Source organism: Lissotriton vulgaris, chromosome 8 (assembly GCF_964263255.1).
Source record: "Lissotriton vulgaris chromosome 8, aLisVul1.2, whole genome shotgun sequence".
Taxonomy (NCBI): domain Eukaryota; kingdom Metazoa; phylum Chordata; class Amphibia; order Caudata; family Salamandridae; genus Lissotriton; species Lissotriton vulgaris.
The window spans coordinates 873,081,015-873,101,748 of NC_141696.1; the positions used below are offsets into that span (position 1 = coordinate 873,081,015).

General features: G+C 43.8%; 1 protein-coding gene across 1 annotated transcript in view; it reads right to left on the reverse strand.

Moving 5' to 3' along the window:
* The window catches only part of DCT (dopachrome tautomerase), a 72,964-nt gene that overhangs the window by 39,348 nt on the left and 12,882 nt on the right, over window positions 1-20,734 (reverse strand). The window contains exons 2-3 of the mRNA XM_086934796.1: window positions 9,579-9,878; window positions 4,832-4,932 (exon numbers count right to left, since the gene is read on the reverse strand). Of these exons, the coding sequence (XP_086790922.1) occupies window positions 4,832-4,932; window positions 9,579-9,878 (401 nt within the window). The remainder of the gene's footprint in view (window positions 1-4,831; window positions 4,933-9,578; window positions 9,879-20,734) is intronic.

Genomic DNA, 20,734 nt, shown 5'->3' on the forward strand with positions numbered 1-20,734 from the left:
TCACTCACCTGTCCCCCTCACTGCTCAACATGCAACTCACTCAAACAAGCCCATCAGTAATCATACATTCATTCGTCCCATTCTGAACTTGCATTCGCACCCAAATTCATAAATTCATACGCCACCTCACTCACCCTGCAGTCAGTCCTCTTACCCTACTCTCGCACTGTTGCATCGCTCACCGTGCACTCACATGGGCACTCTGGTCACCCACACAGTGACCAGAGGGTTAATGTGCCTGCTACAAAGAACATGTACCATGCAGATCACAGAACGGAGTGGGAGTAAACTGAGTAGCGCTATAAAAAAATGAAATGTTTGTCAGAAAGGTGCTATAGAGTGATGAGGTGCATTGTGGCAGTAAAGGAATTCATGGAGCAGGAGGAAACAGGGGTGGGGCACCAAAAAAGACTGTTGCACCGTGTGCAACCAGTGTTAGGATCAGCCCTGGCTGGGAGTGTTAGTCCCCTCCAAATTTCTGGTCTACCGACTCCCCTGCTTCTGGCTATAATTATTTACATTTGCAGTGCGCTACTGTTACCAAAAGATGTCCTGGGGCTAATAACCATCTGCTGCCTGTAGGCAAATGAGCAACACACAGAAGGAAAACCAGCCAAATGGGGTAACCTACAGAGCATAGAGAAAAGTTTTTATATCTTCGTAAAGGATAATAGATTCTTAGTGGAGAGAAGCAAAGGAGGGTGCAAGTCCCATAACTGCGTGGCCTGCACCAAAACAGCGAGACCGATAACTCATGCCTTCTTGAATTAGGGAACAATAAGCAGAGTGGCACAGGCCAAGAGGATCATATGGGTCCGACCCATATGCTTGGTGGGGAGAGATTAGAGGATGAGAGAGGACAGCAAGGGTGCAAGAGAATACAATTGAAGAGGTCAAGGATGAGGAGAAATGTGAATTGTTGAAGAGAAGTGTGGACACGCAAGAAGTGAGTGTGAGCCAAAGGTGAGGGCTTCTGTTAGAACAAAGGGGAGATGTGAAAGTTGAATGGGGGGTGGGGGCGGGGCCTGGAGAGGTGTAAGATATAAATAGACAAAAATTTGAATGAGAAGTGCTGAGGGGCACAGGAGGTGACGGGAACATAGAGGCCATGAGATAATTGCGAGAGACTAAGAGATGAGGGAAGTGAAAAGAGAATGGCAAGAGGTGATTAAAGGTGAAGTGAGAGGTTGAATGGGGAGAGTTCAGAAGTTGTAAAAAGAGGTGAAAGAAAATGGCCTGCAAAGTGAGAGAGGGACCTGGGGTTAGGAGAGGAGGGAGTGAGAGGAAATCTGCATGGGTGAACTGCTCAACTCTGCACAAAACCGCCAGGTTTTTAAGGTACCCCTGCTTCTCCCGGCCAGGGCCAGGTGAGCTTCTAATGTGGCAGCACGTATTCCTGCGGAGTGGAAGGCCCTTCTCAAAGGTCGACTAGAAATCTTTGATGATAATTGCTGTATTTTGGTTATAAACGGGTACTGTTGGGGTGAAATCTTTCCTTAGTGTGACCGTGTGTAAAAAATGTCAAAATGATGAAGCAATGCTATTCCAAAATATGCGGCATCACATAACATCACTTACATTTTCTTCCACACATTTTAGTCAAGCCTGTCACGCAATTTGGTCCTCACCTGCCTCAATTCTAGTAGCTCTGCCTACAGGTTTAGACATTTTTGTCAGGAGGAGAAGTCCTTAAGCCTCAAAATGTTGACAGGGGGGTATCGGCATCCAAACATTTGAAGACCTCTGCCTTAGACGCTGATAAAGCGTTTGACGTAGTTCACTGGCCCTTTTTGGAGGAGACACTGATCAAGTTCGGGGTCGGCCCCAATTTTAGACGATGGGTGGGTCTTTTATATACGGATGCCAGAGCCCTGGTTAGAGTAAATGGAGTACTTTCTGACGATTTCCTGGTTCGAAGGGGGACCCTTCAGGGATGCCCCCCCCCATCCCCGTTGTTATTCGCCCTCACGGTCAAAATAGTAGCTTGTGCAATCCGTCAGGCGGAAGAGGTGCACGGCTTCCGTATCACGCAGGCAGACCTGCAGGAGGAGAAGATCTCGCTTTACGCGGACGATATCCTTCTGTACGTGACACAGCCAGCAACCACTGTACCGGCGTTGTTCAAACTTTGACAGGTATGGCTCCTTTTCAGGCTACATGATAAACTGGCATAAATCAATTTTATACTGCCAGCGCATGGAGGAAGACTGGCCCCCGATGCCAGGAGCCCTACAAGTTACCCAATCCGGGTTTAAATACTTGGGGATTTATCGGACAACCGACAAACAAATCTATCAAAACAATGTCCAAAGGGTGATTAAGAACTTTGCGGACAACGCCCACCGGTGGAAGTCTCTCCCCCCTTACGCTCCTGGGCCGAACGGCGATTTTTAAAATGATTACGTTGCCCCGCTTCCTATATGCCCTGCAGAATGAATACTTCCCCTTGCCTATGCAGACATTCCAGTCAATAAACGCAGAGCTGAGTTCCCTTTTATGGCTAGGAAAGCAACCCCGAATAGCCCTTGCTACGTTCCAACAGAATCAATATAATAGGGGAGTGGGGGGGAGAAAACTCCCTGCCGGACGGGGAGGCCTAATATTGGGCCAAACATCTTGCACCGATAAATGAATGGCTCCATGCCCCCGATGATCACCCGACCTGTAGGCTAGAAAGGGCCACTATGGAACGTCGCACTAGCCTGCACTATTTATACGGGGGAGTTGGGAAGTGACGGCTACTACCGGCCACACAAATTACCATAGAAGTATGGGACAGGGCAACGAGGATGTTGGGGTGGACACACAAACCGACCAAGCAGACACTGATATGGTCTTGCACGTGGCTGAGAAAACTGCATAAGCTCACGGGCTTTGGTGGGTGGGATGCCATAGGGATCTCAACGTTGGGGGACGTAATGGTGAGAGGAGAGCAAGACGTATGAGTCTCTAAGGGCAGAGTATGGGTTGACCCCAGCGCAGTTCAAATATGCACAGTTACGCCACGCCTGGATTGGGGAAACTGAATGCAGTCTGGGAACAGGATGTGGGTGACCTGGACACCGTAGACTGGTAAGCGGCCCAGGTGCATAATAGAGAGGTTGCGATCAAAACTAGACTATGTCTTACACAGTATAAAATATTGCATAGGGTCTATTATGACCGGGCCAGAATGCACCGCATGGGCAGAGCTAGCGATCCCTGCTGTTTGAGATGCAGACACCCACAGGGAACCTTCTTCCATACTTTATGGGAATGCCCTACCATTAACGCTTACTGGACGCATGTTTTGGGAGAGTTGAGTAAAATTCTAGAGGTGACGCTTCCACTGGACCCTAAGTTTGTGTTACTGGGAATATCTACTGAGGTGGATTTGAGTCGCCCACACCTGATCTTTGCCCTACTGGCCTTAGTGGTGGCGAGGAGAAATTTGGCATGAGCATGGGGAGCACCGTTACCCCCTAGGGTGGGAGAATGGAGGAGGGAAATGGGATTTATACATGGCGGCTGAGAGAGTGACTTACAAAGCTAGGGGCTGTCCTCGAAAGTTCGCAAGATATGGGGGAAATGGGGATATGGAGAAAATACCATGGTTTGGGCCTGGGGAATGACTGACATGCTCATAACCACACTGATTGGGATGTTGCCCCTTGTTCATGGCCTGTTAGTTAAGAGGCTGGGACTTGCGAAGACGAGAACATGTGACGATCTGGTGCTCGTTGGAACAGGAACAGACAATGTTGAATTGCTGATTGGGATACTGTTGGGGTGGATGGAGGGTGGGGGGCGGGGGGTGCTTGGTGGTGTGGAAAATCTACTCTGATTTGCCAATGATGCCTATGTTGATTCAAAATGCCAATAAAAAGTAAAAAAAATAAAATTCGAAAAAACGCCACAGCAGTATCCTGAATCTGGCTAGAGTAGAAAGTGCTTCCTCAATGGCTTGCTAGAGCCCTTATTACCAGTTGAGGTATTCCAGCCATTGCGATAACTCTGGTGAGATTCCTTACTGGGTCTATTGAAGTATCTCACGAGACATTGTCTTTTCCAAAAGAGATTTATTTTCATCAGATGCTCCCAGCATATATACAGCTACATATCAGCAGCAGCTCCAGTTCTTTTTCTCATCATAACATCCTCCCTCCTAGTTCCATGTTCACATTCCACAATTCCACTTACATCATCATCTCAACATACAGTCTTTACATCTTGCAGGAGCAAACGCTGCGGGCAGCAGCACAGCCCTGCCCTGAGAGCTAATCGAAGGTCTCCTACCACCGAGAAAAATTACTTCATGTTAGTTTTAAACCATGGCCAAGAAGATGTGCCACTACACTAAACATTACTGTCATACTTCCGGTTGCCAGACACTAGTAGCCCAACTCTTGCACACATTGTTTCATCTCATTTGTATTCACGTAACTGCACTGGGGAGTTTTAAGTTAAGATGAATAGCTTGACTGCATTCTTTCTTCCACTGTCTCTCCAATGAGGATTTGCTCTACATTCAGTTTGAAAGGAATAATCCTGTTTCCAGGAAAGGGTGCAACTTCATCCCACAGAGATGTACCCAACCAACCATTTCTATGACCATGGTTATTGCCATTGTAAACTATTGATGTTTAATGCGAAAATCATTACAAACAAATATAAATTTAAAAGAATGAATATATTGGCGGGATCATACCAAGAATGATACGACACCATGCATTGTTAAATCGCCCAAAAAAAAAAAAAAAAAGACTGTAAATGCCATGACCAAGGAGTAAAAGCATGAATTTGGAACATCAGTCTGCATAACATACATTGAACAGTATATGGAAATTCTTACCTGAATGTCTCTTTCCAGGAGTAGTAAATGATACCTATGCCAGGTTACAAAAGCAGGCCCTTGATGGGAAAAGTCTATCGCTGTAAATGGACGACCAGGCCCTAAATAAAAAAAAAAACATTACAAAATAATTCCAAACATAAGTTTAAGACTTAGCTAATGGACATTTTTTAGAGAGGTAATGGGACTTGGAAAAGCAATTGCAATAACATGCTGAAATATGGTGGCTGTCAAGTGACACATTTGAGCCACACAGATAATTACTGTAAAATGACTGAAAAATGCATTTTCTCTCCCAACTACCGTAAATCTTACCAGATTACATGCTTTGTTAGATGCACAATTCAGCCTTGCGTGCAACTACTGTACATACATATGGAGATGCAGTTTCACCACTATACTATGGGAGAGCGCATGCCTGAAATGGTAAACCGTTTAAGCTTTAATTCTTATGCAACACATTTTTCACTGAATGTTTTTACTTTGCTCCTGCTCCTTTATTGCAGGTTTGTTTTCCATTATCGTCAGGTGGATCCTTTGGCCGCGTCATCCCTCTACTACAGCAACAATCTCCCTCGGTGTGCTGGGAGGGCAGGGTATAGTGTTAATGGTGAAAAGTGCCATTCTAAATCGGAAATGTTAGTCTAACTGATTAAGGGCACTAATAGCGCACATCTATACATGACTGGCGGCTTTAGGCACAAATGACCTATGCGACATCAGAACATGTGTACGGTAAGCAGGCATTTAATAAGGACGAGATGATGAATGCAGCGGCTTGAGAAATAAAAAAAATTCTTTAGAAATCATACAAATATGTAGGCCAGAGACAGAATTACAGGTGGAACTTTGTAAAGACAGAGGGAGTAAACACAAATTGTAGATTTTAATTATTAACTATTTTATGAAGGCATCAGACTAATGAGTTTTAACGATGATCCAGGCTCTCTCATTAAGCCAGTGCAGATATTTCCTCACTTCAAAACCAGGTTCTCTTATCCGAGGACCAAGGATCAAGGTATAGCTGTGTTTTGGACCACCTGGAGTCCCTACAGACTCTGGAGCACCATACAACGGACCATTGGTGGAAAGCGGTGTGAAATCACTTCTCCGGGGTGTATAATTGAAAGAAGTACATTTGTACCACTGCACTAACAAGAATCTGGGGTCTCACATTTATAAAAATCTTTATTTTGATGCTACTTTTGGCACTGGGGAAAAACCAGCCCCAATAGTAACTTTGAGGATTTACGCAAGTGCCTTGAGAAGTGTTTAAGGTCAGGCATATTGCCCCAACAAGAAAAGAAATATTCAGTCCCTGTCCAAGATTGCATCATCTTGAAAACTAGATGCATCACCTAACAAGGCTATCAGGACTGGCACTCCTGTATACCCAGGTGAGAAATTAACAGCTTCAGACAGCCCCAAACCAGGAGGCAGGACATCAGACAGAACACAAGAAGGAAATACCACACAGTATGCCATCTGGCCACTTATGCACACAGTATGCAATATCTCCATCAACTGAACAGCCACTACCCTCCTGCAAATGATAAAGGAATTGAAGGCTCTATCTCTACCTCACCACACAAACTGAATCAATGAATAATTTGCCTCTTGTAACAATCAAATGGGATCCAAGGGCTGGTACCCCACTGTTCAGCACTAACTAGGGTTGTACAAGTAACGCTATATAGGAATGTAAACACAATCATGTGGTCTCATTGTAAAATGGACCAAACTGTATATTTCTCTGCCTCAAGTACGGAGGGAATAGTTTATTCAGTTCTCCTTTGTCTCCATTCATCTACAGTTGTGCCATAAATCTCCTCTAACAAGGTCTATAAGATTCAGAAAAAGGTTACTATATAAACCGTAAGAATGATCTACATACACTTTAAATTTCAAGTCTGAAAAGGGAGTAATCTGGAGATCAAATATAGAATGCACCAAAAGGCCCTAAAATAACTTTTTATTTAATTGTAATTTACAATGCGAGGCCAAGGATATGCCAAAAAGGACTGAATGGATCGTTTCTCTGGTACCTGGACCAAGAACCCAGACCACGAGTAAGACACATTGTAAGATGGTCTGCAAAGTACAGCCTCTCTTTAAATTGAGATGGTCAAAGACTGGACTGGAACAGTGACGAAAGGTCCTTGAAGCATCAGGACAATGAAGGTTTGGATTTTCTATGAACAATGACACCAAAGGATTGTCCTGCACAGAATTTGATGGAGTACTGATATGTTAACTGTAGTAGGTATCCTTAGGTTTTGTCTCCCTCAGACTTCAGCATGGACCACCAAAGCCTTGTAGTGTTTAGGCCAGTGGGGTTGGGGTACCACAGCTATCCCAGGCATTGCTTGGAAAACCAATTGTATGGTTTTAACAATGAGGTAGAAGATCTACAAAGCTCCTGGTGTAGGATCGGGGAAAAGGAAGCCCAAATACGACATTTCTGCTTAAATCATAGAACTCCTCTGATTAAAAAAAAAACTTATGTGGTGATGGGGGACACTTTATTTTGTGAAGATCCACTTATTGTAACCCATACATAGGAATTCATGTAGTCATCGGCTCTAATCTTAAGCCATAATGGGCAGCTCTACTACAAAGATCTTCAGAGTAACAAGCGAAATAACAGCTATTTGGGTGCTCCGCACGTCACCACAAATGCATTTTAAGGCCATTTGTTGCAATCCGGTAGTGCGTGAAAGATAACTGTCAAATGCAGTCACTCAACAGAAACAATATAAGCACTCCCTAAAATGTATGAAATGTGAGCTTGCAACTTGCAAGACAACTGTGTAGCCTTAATTGTTTTCCAATTCAAGGACCTTGCTACTGCAAAGGACACTGGGCTTTACCCGACCGATGTGGTCGATACAGATCCCCGCAAACAGAAGAAAGGGGTTTAGTGAACAGACCGTGAGCTTGTAACGACTTCAGTCGAATGGTCTTCAGATTTAGAGACTGTGGTTGTTAGAATCTCCTGCCAATGGCCAGATCACTAAATATTTCACACTGAATCTCTAGCCTCCCATTAGAGCCACAAAGACAGAGCTCCGTTAATTATTTAAGACTAATGAGTCTGTCCAGCAATATGCTTAATCAAGACAAGGATATTCGAAGGAGCTGGTTAAAAGAAAATGCAGAGTTTACTATTACATTGGCATTTCCAGATAAATGTATAGAGTCCAAATGCCAAAACGCACTTTGATTAACAAAAAGATACTGACTGAAACTTTCAAAATAGAAACCTGACATTTTAAAAACAATCCGTAGGTACAGGCTTAATTCAGGAGGCGGTCTTTTAAATTGGTTAAGTTTGGCGCATTTCTTTTAGAGAGGTTGCGAGGATTCTGTACCTGAGACTAAACTGCATTTTACGCTGGAGAAATGAAGTGTGTGGGGGTGGGGCGCAGAAAGGAGATCTTATTGGGTCACAGAGAACGTTGCTCGGCCCAATACAATATGGGGCTGTACTCAAACACAAACCAAAGACCTTGAGATATTCCAAATATTGAAATATAGTCATGGTTGCAAAGTTGTAAATATGTTCATAATTAAGACTACCAATTCACAGTTCTTCAATATCAACTCTGAGCAACCATAAATGTGTTTCAAGAGAATTCTGTACAAATGTAAGAATATAAAGTAAATATTTTCTATAAAGACCCACACCAAAACCTGGACCTTCAATAGCCACTTCAACAAGATCCAATAAAATTTATTTCTGGGCCATAATCAAAGCAAAACATGTCGCCTTTGCATTGGATCTCTTTAATCCTCAAATTAAACCTGGTTACAGACTAACAATCCTACACTGCTATGCTTCTTTTTATGATCACTGTCATTTTAGCATGATTGCCATGCAATTACTACTACCTCTTTGGGCAAATATATTTTAATTATTTTCTTACATGCAAGGTTTACCATGAGGTCACAATGCTGAAACCCACTGCATGCTTCAACATAAAATGCCAAAAGAGATGCAGGCTAATTGTTTTACTGAATACATGCTTGTTAGTTGAAATGGGAAAATTCATCTACAAGACGGTTATGATGTGGATCAGGAGATATTACTCATTTACTTCGGCATGACCCCGCAATCACTGTTGCTCTACATTCTTTCACTACAGTTAAAAATATCCAATGAAGGATATGTTTAAGCTTCATAACCGTTTGCTGATAGATGCGGACTACAACGTGTCCGAGGTCGGTTTGGGGCTCTTTTGTGACTGAAGATTTACCAGATTCATCATCTACTTTTCAAGAGTCTCCTGATCCTATAATTGTGACAATACATTATTTAGAGGTTGATAAGATTTCCCCTCTCAACGACAGCTTGTTAGAATAGTAATAGCCCTAAAGAAGTCTGTGGTCTATACGACTTAAGACGAAACACGTGTTGGCGGCTAGATTTGCAAAGAATGACATCATAATAAATGACGAGACTAATACCATCTTGATTGTGATTTAGTCAAGGACCCGATTGATTATTGCTACTAGCTCAGGATATATTTTGCTTTTTTGGTTACATTTGGTATTGACTTTTCTTTACCTTTGGTTGATGGTGGATGGCCATCGCCTTATCCTTGGAGCTTGCCTTATTGAGACTACAGATTGTCACAACCCAGCGCAATTTCCCACTCAGCCATCCCTTCTGTATTGCATAACTAGACAACCTTCCCTCCATTGCTTGGCAGTAGTTACCCAACATAAGATTTACATCCTTACATACCTAATAATGTGTCCCTGACAGAGTAGTAATGCAGCCACACAAAGTAGTTATAGATACTGGTATTTGCTACTTGGGGTGTGGTTTTATTTGGTCCAAGGATGCTGAGCCAGTGCTGTGTCGCTATTACGTAGTCTGGATGAATAGTGTTCTTGGCACGATCCAGAGCATCCAAGAACCGTTCTCTCTCCTGGGGGGTCAAAGATAGTATATTCTTCCGAACAACTGGTGCTTTTCTTTGGTCACAGTTTGGACCAGTCCACCCAAACTTGCAGTCACCACAATGATATCCAGAAAAGTTGCCTGTTTGAAAAAAGCAGAAAAATATTCAAATTCTGAAAGCAGTCACCATAAATGTACTAGCAGTATAATCAGTCTGCATACTCTCTATATCATTCCACCAAATAAAAAGCTCTAAAGTATACGATTTGCCTACATTTGTTTGAGAGTTTAATGCTTTACACAGTAGATATGAAATGTAAATGTCGACCAGCCTGCAGAAAGAGGAACCCACTAGATTAAACAAAAAACAAGTGGGGGTTTTTAAAGTCTTGAGAAAGGGACGCAGGGTCAGTGAGGTCTTACAGACTGCTCCATTACCAGGAGCAGAACGTAATAACCAGACATAAGAGCAACTCCTTCTGAAATCAAACTCCACAGGCACTGTATTTACAGGTACCAAAGTAAGACTATATGCAAGCCAGCATGTCGGACATCTTAAACTATCTGCCAACTACCTCCGTGGGAAAGCACAATGGGGATGGAAACTGGGATTCTCAACAAGAGTTTTTATTTGCAGCAAACAATAACTAGGTTTACTTGTGATGGGCCAAACTAACCATCACACACACACACACAAAAAATGTATACAGTATGTAATACTTGGGTTAAAGTACAAATCTGCTTGCAAGGGTGAGAAAAAAATGCAAGAGTTAAAGCTTTAGTAAAGAAAAGACATGTGCGAATGGGAATGGGGAAAGGGAAGGATTCCAGCCATTAAATGCCTGTCAGCATCCAGTGCGCAAGTCTGCAATAGTCTATGGCCGAATGGAAGGGTTGCAGGGTGTAAACAAAACGGAGAGTGGAGCCTCAAAGGCATATATTAAGTGCAGGGTTTACAGATGAGTGGGGTCTCAAACCAGCTATTGCACCATCTTTTAAAGCAGACTTTGATCTCCATTATCGGGTGGTGGCTTTTCGATGGTCAATCACTTAAAACGTCCAACAATATTTGCATGATCAATAAATCAGACTTTCCTTTCTTTGACTTTAGTTATTCTGCTTGGAATTGGCACCCTAGTCTTCGCTACCTTTCAGGGGTGGAGTCAATGAGAGGGCTGGGGGAAGAAGGTGAAATGGACAGCAAAACAACTCTTCCTTTCACCCTTCACGACATTTGGGCACCAACATTTCCAAAACAGGCAGCTGGCACAAGATTATCACTTAGACACGGAGGCTTCCCAAAAGAGAAACTCCAAAAGGTAATATTGTGTCATCATTTAGTTTGAGCTAATTAAGATGCATACCCTCCCTGAATCCTGTGTGTGTAGGTACTCCTCATTTCTCATGTCTAACAATGTTGTGGTAATTTAGGCAGACCTTATCTTTCTTACTTTGGGTAAAGATGGAGAGTGCCCATTTTTTCTACGCTGAAATATCCTTTCTACTACTGGCTGCTCTACTTTGTTCTGTAGATTGGGTCCAAATTATTTAACCTCGGTTGTTTGGCTGCAAAGGGAAATAAGCGTGCTCTTTTTTGGCTTGTGAAAGTTTTGCATTTTTCTTGTAGCATCAGTGTGGGCTTATTCTGTTATCTTTAAGCTCAAGTCATAAGAGAAACGGGTGGTGGTGATGTCCTACCCAACTTGAGTCCACGTGAGGTCAAACTGTAAGCAATTTAAGGACAAAATGAAATGGTTTGAGAACCAGTCAAAGGCTTGATTACTTTGTCAGCCCGTCTGATACTTCTTCTCAAATAAAACAAAGTAGACCAACCCTCATAATTTGTCTAATTACAAGCTAATTTCCCAAGTTGCCTACGTAGCTCAACCTTCTAGAAAAATATGTATTAACATAGCTAGGAAAATATGTAGAGACCAATGGTCTTCTGCATTCAGTACAGGCTGGATTCCATCCTCGATGCAGCACTGAATCAGTTGTAGTTCTTGTACTGTACGAGCTACATTGTTGCCCGGATACAAATATCCCTGTTACTCTGATCCTTTCTGATCGGTCAGCCGATTTTTGATGCCAAGGATCACAGATCCAGTTATTCACACCGTAGGCCCTCAGTGTCAATGACTCTGTTCTGGCCTAGTTCAAAGATTTTTTTGACATGCATTCAAACATGTGATCCCTCTTCCTTTTTAATCCACAGCCAGACCTCTGACGTCCCACTGGGATCAGTTTGGTTACCATTGCCATTCAATCTGGATACGATTCCTCTGCTCTGGCTTATCTCGTTCCTTCAGTTTCATTCTCTTTACATATGTGAAGGATCACTAGCATTCTTGAAATTACAAATGTGAAGGACTAAATTGCCAAACTTGACGATTATCTACACAGGGTCGGGAAATAGATGTGTCAAACTAAATTATGATGCAATATTACCTTTTAGATCTTCTCTTTTGTGCAGGCTCTTTCTGGCCTCAGTACACAAGTAATAATCTAGTGCCAGCTTCCAGTGTTAAAAAATGTTGGTGCTAAATTGGACTCCTATCTCAAAGTAACTAGTCAGTAATGAGATCCCCTATCTTTTAATTTTAGGCTCTAAAAATGGTTCTGCGTTTTTTGGGGGATTTCGTATACGATTAAAATAGTATATGCTTTCTTTGCAGCTTGCATGGACTACTTCAATACACCTCAACTTGGAATTCCTCAGCATGTTTTGCAAAAACACACAGTGACCATGTTTCAGCACGGTGACCTGTTTGCATTGGCTCTCTGCAAGATAGATTAAATATTTTTGCTGGGTACAGAAAGCTATATTTCACAAACAAATGCCTCTATCGCCTCGCTTTACTTGGACACAATAGGACATTTGTTGAGGTCTAAGGATGTTTAGACTTGGAATGCTTAAGACAAGATGTTGTACAATTGGTGGGAAAGCATACACAGTCCCTGAACATGCTACCCTCAGCCATTCATTCTGAATCCTCTGTTAACACCTTAGCAGCTATGGAACGTCCAGCTCCAATGCTGAACGTTCCATTGCGCAGGTGAGGTTCGAACGTCCAACGGCCGACGGCAGCACTCCTGAGGTAGTGGTGCCGTCGGCCGTTGGACTAGGCGCAGCACTTATGAGGTAAGCTTTAAAGTAATGGTTGCTGTTCCATCAATTGGGTTGATTAGACCAATCCTTATCAACCATCTTCTGCATATTTTGATATTTTCTCACCACCAAGATAAGCTTGTGGCAAGTGCAACACTTGCAGGTGCATGTTCATGATGATTAAACAATCTGTATTGGGTTTTATCAATTTAGAAATTAGCAGTTGTAGCAGGAGGTTAGAAACAAATGGGTGGCATTCTTTTTTTTTTTTAAGACATTTACAATCGTAGCAGGATAAGAACAAAACAGCTATAAATTTACAGATACAATTTCAGTAGATGATACAATTTCAGTAGATGAAAAATCAATGTACAATACCTGCAAAAATAATAGGCTAGAAGTAAATTACGTACTGCAGTGTAAAAATGGTCTCCCTATGCGTTCCTAGAAGGATGAGGGGGGCCCAATCAAAATGGGGATGGGTTGCAGAACTTGGAAAAAGAAACCAGTGGAAGCACAGCGATAATGGTATAGGGCCAAGTATATTATGATCGAGGGGAATTTTAGCCAGAGATCTGAGGCCTTTAAATGTGGCCGAGTGAGGGAAAGATTTCCTCTTCAGCCAGTTCCTTGTACTGAATAAGCATAATATACCCAGGCAGTGGCTAAAGGGCGCCAGCTCATATGATGGGCCTCCTCCCAATGCAGTGCAGAGGAGAGCTTCCTACCTCTCCCCATCTAAGTAGTGCCTTGCGCCATTGGGGGAGAGACGGGGGGGGGGGAAGGGTTGGGCTCTCCAGTGCATGGGTAGTAAATGTTTGGCCAACAGGAGGGTAGGGTTGGCAAAGCACCCCTGAACCCTGTGATGTCCTTTTTGTCTGATATTCATATATGCAAGAGCAAGATACAGTCACTCACAGTCAAGGCTAATTGCTGATGTATGCTGACAAACTACTAGACCTTATCCGGTAGCACTTCCTCTTATCTTGGACTATTGCAAACTTCTTCATAACTTGTTCCGCTATCTTTCAAATATTCTGGATGTAAAGGCACAGGGCTAAAACCCTCAGAACTACATGCAAATGAGAACTGTAGATATGTAGTCCAGGCTACCTAATTCCACTCTTGCTCAATGGCACACATAGTTTAGCTCTCGTTTCTGTTAATTGAACTTTCTGTAAAAATTATTTTTCCGATGCGGCTTATGCATTTATTCAATAAAACCCTTTTTATTCACCCATTACTTAATTGCATTGCTGCATAGTTAACCTATCATTCATCTTCATTCTCTGGAATCTCTTTCCGAATGCATTTTGCGCACCACTAGGGCTTAATCAAGCCTTTAAAGAGTTGATAACACTTACCAAAAGAACACCGCACAAACTTTCCTCCAGGATGTTGCTGAGGAACCCAAGACTGTTTTCACCCTTGCATCGTGTTCCTCCAAAAATCAGTATCTCCAAAGCAAGGTCATGACTCAAGAACTTTAGAGATGGTCTATTCATGCAGAATGTGCTCCTAACACTATGCCTCATATCCAGTCCAATTACAGTGTACTAAGTCGGTCAGTATCACCTTGTAATAAGAAAACTAACTGGGCTTTCTATAGAGCTTACTCAGTGCACCTAAAGTGCAACCCACTAGATTGGCTCAATATCAAGTGACTCGCTCAATAAACAAGAGTCTTCCACTCCTTCTGCTCCAATGTAGTGCCAACACCACATCAATGTATAACCAGTTAAACAAGTACATCAAGTACAACATTTCCTCTGTCCTCTGAACAACTGTCCCAATCTGTTGGCTATAGTGAGCACAAGGAAATTGTGAATGGCACTTAAAAGTTCAGTGGATGAAAGCCAGTCTATGTACTTTTGTGTATTAGGATTCTTCTTTCTTTTTGCAAGCACAAGACTGGCAAAACAGACAATTCAGTCTCTAAGCTAGAGCTAACAATTAGACTGCAGCAATTCACACAATGTGGACTTAAGCAGTAAAGAAGCACAGGATTCCTGAGTACAAGGAGCAGAAAGAAAACTGACCAGGCAAACGTTTCCTGGCAATATAATGAGAATATGGAAGTATTCCCCCTATCGCAAATCAGAATGCAATAAGCCAAGGTCCAGGGACTTTGGCTAGGGAAGCTACGTTTGTGGTCAAACGAAACATCAAGGTCTTAACACATTAAGGAGGTCTGGACAAGGGGTATAGTTCATCAGGCCACCACAAAGAGACCAAAATGGATGAAGGGCGATTGATAATTGAAGCCTTGGTTTAATCAGAGTTCAGCTTGAGGGCGTTAACTTCCAGCCAAAAGGCTAACCTAGAAACAGAATTATCCAATACCAACACAAAATAATCATATGCATACATTTACTGAAAGCTACAAAGGTGTTAGTAAAGATGATCTGGGTGATTTAATGTTGGTAATAAGCTTCAAGCGTTGCTTTTATGCTTTGATGGTCAACACATGGGTTGTCCCATTTATTGAAGCACAGGTCTGGCACTTTAAGGCTGTTAACATAAGTAGTAAACATTATTTTAACTATTTTATTGCTTTTACCAGTAGTACAGCTCAAACATGTGGGTTACCAACAGTTTTGTGATGTGAAAACTCTGTGGGCACAGCATATTTAGTAGCACATACGGATTAAACAAAAAAACAGGTAAATGGTGAGGACTATAAAGTGACAGTATTGGACAATAGAGCAAATCGAACTAAGAAACAAGAGAGATAACAGATTACTGGGTAGAAGAGAAGGTGAAAATAACAGGTTGCTTTTAGCTTTTACAGTTGATAGAGACAGTACTTGAAGTAGTCGATCCCAGAAAGGAATAACGATATTTAAAAAACATAAGTGTATGGTTCAAATTAAGACTGAACTTGGTCATGTAAGGTAATTTGTTACAAAGCCAAAAACGTGTATACCTTTTAAAGTGAGTAGACAGGTGACCACAGAGCTGATAAAGTAAAGAACGGAGCTCTCAAAAAGGGCGAGCCAAAAACTGGTGTCTATTGGATAGTAAAATATAGTCGTTTACAAGAGAACAGTCATAGGAAAATTGCAGCATTACATCTACCTGGGTATAGAGCCCACAAAGAAAACTCCATAGTACAGGTTTCAAAAACCAAAAATGGAGGAGACTAGGAGAGTAACTAGATTTAAGTGGAGGTGATTGAAATGCCAATCTAATACAGGAAACTGTCGAGGAGCTTCGATTTAAATTATTTAGAAGGCAACATGGCCCGTAGAAATGTTGGTAATAACAGTTGTTTGTCTGGCAATGTGCGACAGTAAATAGCTCTGTGATCCCTAAATGGTTAACAAGTAGTCAAAGAAGTTTCACTTTGAATAGAGCCACTTATAAGGAATCAGGGTAATTGAAACGTCTAGCGGTCCCAGTAAATTTTTTAAAAAAGGAAACGGTTGACAGCTGGTGGACCTATACAAGTAATTACAACTTGAATAATTCAACCTCTCCATCAAGCTATGCAGCTAAAAACAGCTCTATTAGCATCCGGGGTAGGATGGAAACTAGGATAAAAATTTAAGAATACTGAAAATGATTTTTATTGTTCTATACTGAAAAAAAAGTGTAACCAATGTATGCAAGATATGACAATGTTAAAACTCAATGAAGAAATGCTAAATCCAACCTCTGAATTTAATTTTCAAATCACTAAAAAAAGAAATGCTCTGTAGGGTCGTGCTCTAGTCGTTACGCTGTGACATAACGATGTAGAGCATGACGGCCATGTTGGCAGTCCGCGCAGAGCCCGCGAATAGAGTGGACGCGGCTCCCGGCGATCTTTCCCAGTGGTTAATTAAATAAATGTTAATCCACTCCAAGCTGCCTCTGCCTTTCTCTGGGGGTAACAAACACTTCAAACTGGAGACGAGGGTGGGGAAGGAGACCGTGCAGCGTCCCAGATCAACGTCTCTCACCTGAGACCCAGCACAGACCACAGCCACGAGGCAGCACCAGGCTATGAGGCTGGTACCACGCAGAAGGGAAGAGCGCCGCAGAGGAGAGCGGCCGCACCCACCACCCCGGCTCACTACACGCAAGGGCCTGCCCCAATGACCAGTGGGCAGATCCTAAAGCTGAATGTGGGAGGATAGACCAACCCTGCTGCAAGAGTGTGTGGGAACAGACCCAACCTACCACCAGGACAACGTGCCAGGCATGGAACCCACGTGCACACCCAGACGGCGGGAAACAGCACTAACAGTGAGTAGGGCAGCACATGGAAAGGGAAGAACACGGAGGCGCTGGGCACCACGCTCTAGGCAGCCAGCCTTTCTGCCTGGGGCCCTAGCGGAGCAAGCGCAGCACGGCGCTGTGGGGGAATCTGCGTCTCCACAGAGCCCAGCACGCCAACACGGGCGTAGTGCCCCAGGAATTCCGAGGGGAAGAGGAGCTCCCCTGAAGACTAGCGGAGATGAGCGCCCAAGCCTCCTCGCTCACAACACCGGTCCCCTTCGTATCCAGGCCAGGAGATCCTGTAATGAAGTGGGAAGATTGGAGAGAATATTTTATGAACTATCTTGAGGCACTAGAAAATGAGTGGTGAAGGATTTCCTAGCAAAAGACAGAAAATTATATTACTCCATAACCTGGGCCCGTGAAGGCATTAGTTTTCCAGAACCTAGTTCCCACACCAAGACAGGCGGCTGATGACGACGTATTCCGACACGCGATCGAAGACCTGAACAACCACTACAGACCGGTGGTGTGCACGTCCATAGACAGGTACAACTTCCAACAGAGGAAACAAGGAGCGGGAGAGTCTGTAGACGAAAATGTGGCAGCATTAAAGAAACTGGCGATCATGTGCAAGTTTGGCCCTTTACCTGACTAGTTCATTAAGGACCAAATTATCATGCACACTACAAACTCAGCAATCCAAGACAAGCTTTGGGTCAATGGTGATGCGTCCCTGAAGGAAGTCATAGCCATGGTAAAGAAAGCTGAACTATCAAAAGGTGTGCTGAGGCAGCAAAGAGGGATAACACCACAAGGACCATGGTCAACAAGGTTTCAGAAGCAGACCCACCAGATAGGAGCAAAGTAGAAGCAGGGGACTCGAAGACGCAGGCCAGGAATGTTCTTAGACCAGCGCCCATGAAGAAATCCACAAGTGATGGCAAGAACACAGGCTATAGGTGCGGCAGCCATTCCCATGCAGCATATGACAAACGTTGCCCGGCTTTCCGCACCAAATGCATGTTCTGTGGAATCATGGGGCGCTTTGAGAAAGTGTGTCGACGCAAGCAGAATAGACCGGCAGTCAAGTATGTTGCGCAAGAACCTGATGATAAAGGAGACGTGGAGGAAGAGGAAGACAATGTGTTGTGCATAGAAGAACACATACTGGGCATCGACTGTTCCCGCTCCAAGAAACCACAATGCGAACTGTCGATTGGCGGAGTACAAATAAAGATGGTTGCCGACTCCGGCTCCCCATACACCATAATACAACGCAAGGTGTGGGATGATCACTTCAAACAAGGACCACACTTGGAACCTCCGGACATTCAAACAGTCACATTCACAGGGGAGCCCATCCCCATAGTGGGGTACAGAGTCTTGAAATTTGAGTTTAAGGATCGGAGTGCAGAATGCAAGCTATGTGGCAGAAAAAGGGCCCTCGGTCTTAGGATGGCTTGACCAGGGTGAATTAGGCATACAACTGAATTAGGCATACAACTGAATCCGGGAGGCATCACAAGTTCTGATGACCAGTCCAGAGCGACAGCCAGATGTCTCCAAAATGAAGGAGACCTTTCCTACAGTGTTCAGTGGGAAAACTGGAAAATTGACGAAGTTCACGCACAAGATTGATCTTAAGGTAGACGCCAAGCCTGTGTGCCACAAAGTAAGAAACATCCCATTGGCAATCAGAGAGACGGTACAGCAGGAGTTACAGCGTCTGGAAGACAATGGCATCATTGAGCCGATAACCAGTGCAGAATGGTTGGCACCGCTGGTGGTAGTGAGGAAGCCCAACGGTAAGGTCCGCCTGTGTGTGGACCTGAGGGAACTGAACAAGAACATAAGACGAAAAGTTCCTGCTACCAAGAATAGACAAGATGCTGGCCAAGACAAAAGGTGTGAAATGGTTTTCCACCATCGACCTCTCCTGGGCATACCATCAAATAGGTCTACACCATTCGTGCCGTATGCGGACTTCCTTCATAACCCCGTTCGGGTGCTACCAATTCCGCAGGATGCAGTTTGGCCTAGCATCGGCAGCGGCTGTATTTCAGAAGCTCATGTACAAGTTGTTCAGGGACACTGAAGGGGTACAGTACTTTCAAGATGATATCCTGATAATGGGCAAGAACAGGGCAGACCACGACAAAAAACTGTCCACAGTGTTGCATGTCCTGGAACAAAATGGACTCACAGCAGAATGGGAGAAATGCCGTTTCGAAATGTCTTCTGTCACGTACTTGGGCCAGGAGATCAGCGACCAAGGGATCACACCTAAGCAAGCCAATGCCAAAGCCATATGTGACGTGCCCTCACCGAAAAACAAGGAAGAGGTTCGCTCCTTCTTAGGGATGGCGGAGTTTTATAGTAAATTTGTGCCACACTTTGCCACTAATATGCACCACTTGCGCCAACTCCTCCGAGACAGAACATCCTTCGTGTGGACGGAGGAGACGTAGGAATAATTGCAGAGGGTCAAAGCGGACATCGGTGCAGCAGTGCCCCTTCACGGGTTCGACCAACGTGCAGTATCCATACTGACCACAAATGCGAGTGAGAAGGGACTGGGAGCAGTCCTGATGCAGGACACAAAAGAAGTTCAGTGTGGTGGAAAAGGAGATGTTGGCGGCGGTCTGGGCCATAGAGAGGTTCCGCCAATTCATATGGGGCACGAGATTCAGGCTCAGGACGGGCCACAAACCGCTGGTCAATGTGCGAACGCGACCCCTCGTATTGCGAAGTTGACATTAAAGTTGTCGGACTACAGATATGACATCGAATACATCCCCGGAACAAAAAACAAAGTACCTGATTATCTCAGCAGAGCGTCAGCCATGGTGGACGTCAGTGTAGCATTCATGGAGGATCACGAAAAGGTGATAAGTGTGCAGAAATGGAAGGAAGCCTATGTTAATGACACGGACATTAGAGCGGTTAAGCAGTTCATACTACAAGGATGGCCGGAAAAGAGACACTTGAAAGCAGAGAACGGGAGGTTTTTTGGAGTACAGGAGGATTTATCCATCGGAGACCAAGGCATCTTCCTGCTAAGAGGCGATAAAGTAGTTCCTCCCACCTCCTTGGTGCTGCACCTTCTTGCCATCCTACATGAAAGACACCTAGGCATCATGAAAACGAAACTTCGGGTGAAACAAATGTACTGGTGGCAGGCAATGGATTGCTGGATAGAAAGACATGTTCGAGAGTGCACGCAATGCCAAAATGCCGACAAATCTCAGAGTTTGTTACGACCAGCCTTGGGAAAGTTTGACAACCACGCAAACCCGTGGAAGGAGTTGTCGAAAGACATCCTCGGCCCGGTGCTAGACGCGCAAGGAATCCTGAAATATGTGGTGGTGCTCATGGACAAATATTCCAAATGGCCGGAGATTGACGTTCAAAAGGACATGGACACGGAGACTGTGTTGAAGTTTCTTGCAGCCACCTTCTTAAGGGAAGGTATTCCACGATCCATTCTAAGTGACAATGGACCCCAGTTCACGTCTGAAAAGTGGAACACCTACATGGAAAGGAATGGCATCAAGAGCAAGCACACATCAGTATATCATCCAGCCGGTAATGGCTTAGCTGAAAGGTTTAATAGTCATTATGGGCTCTGTTAATCAGCAATCAGTGACAAAGAGCTGGGAGAAGGAATTGAGGTACACGTTGT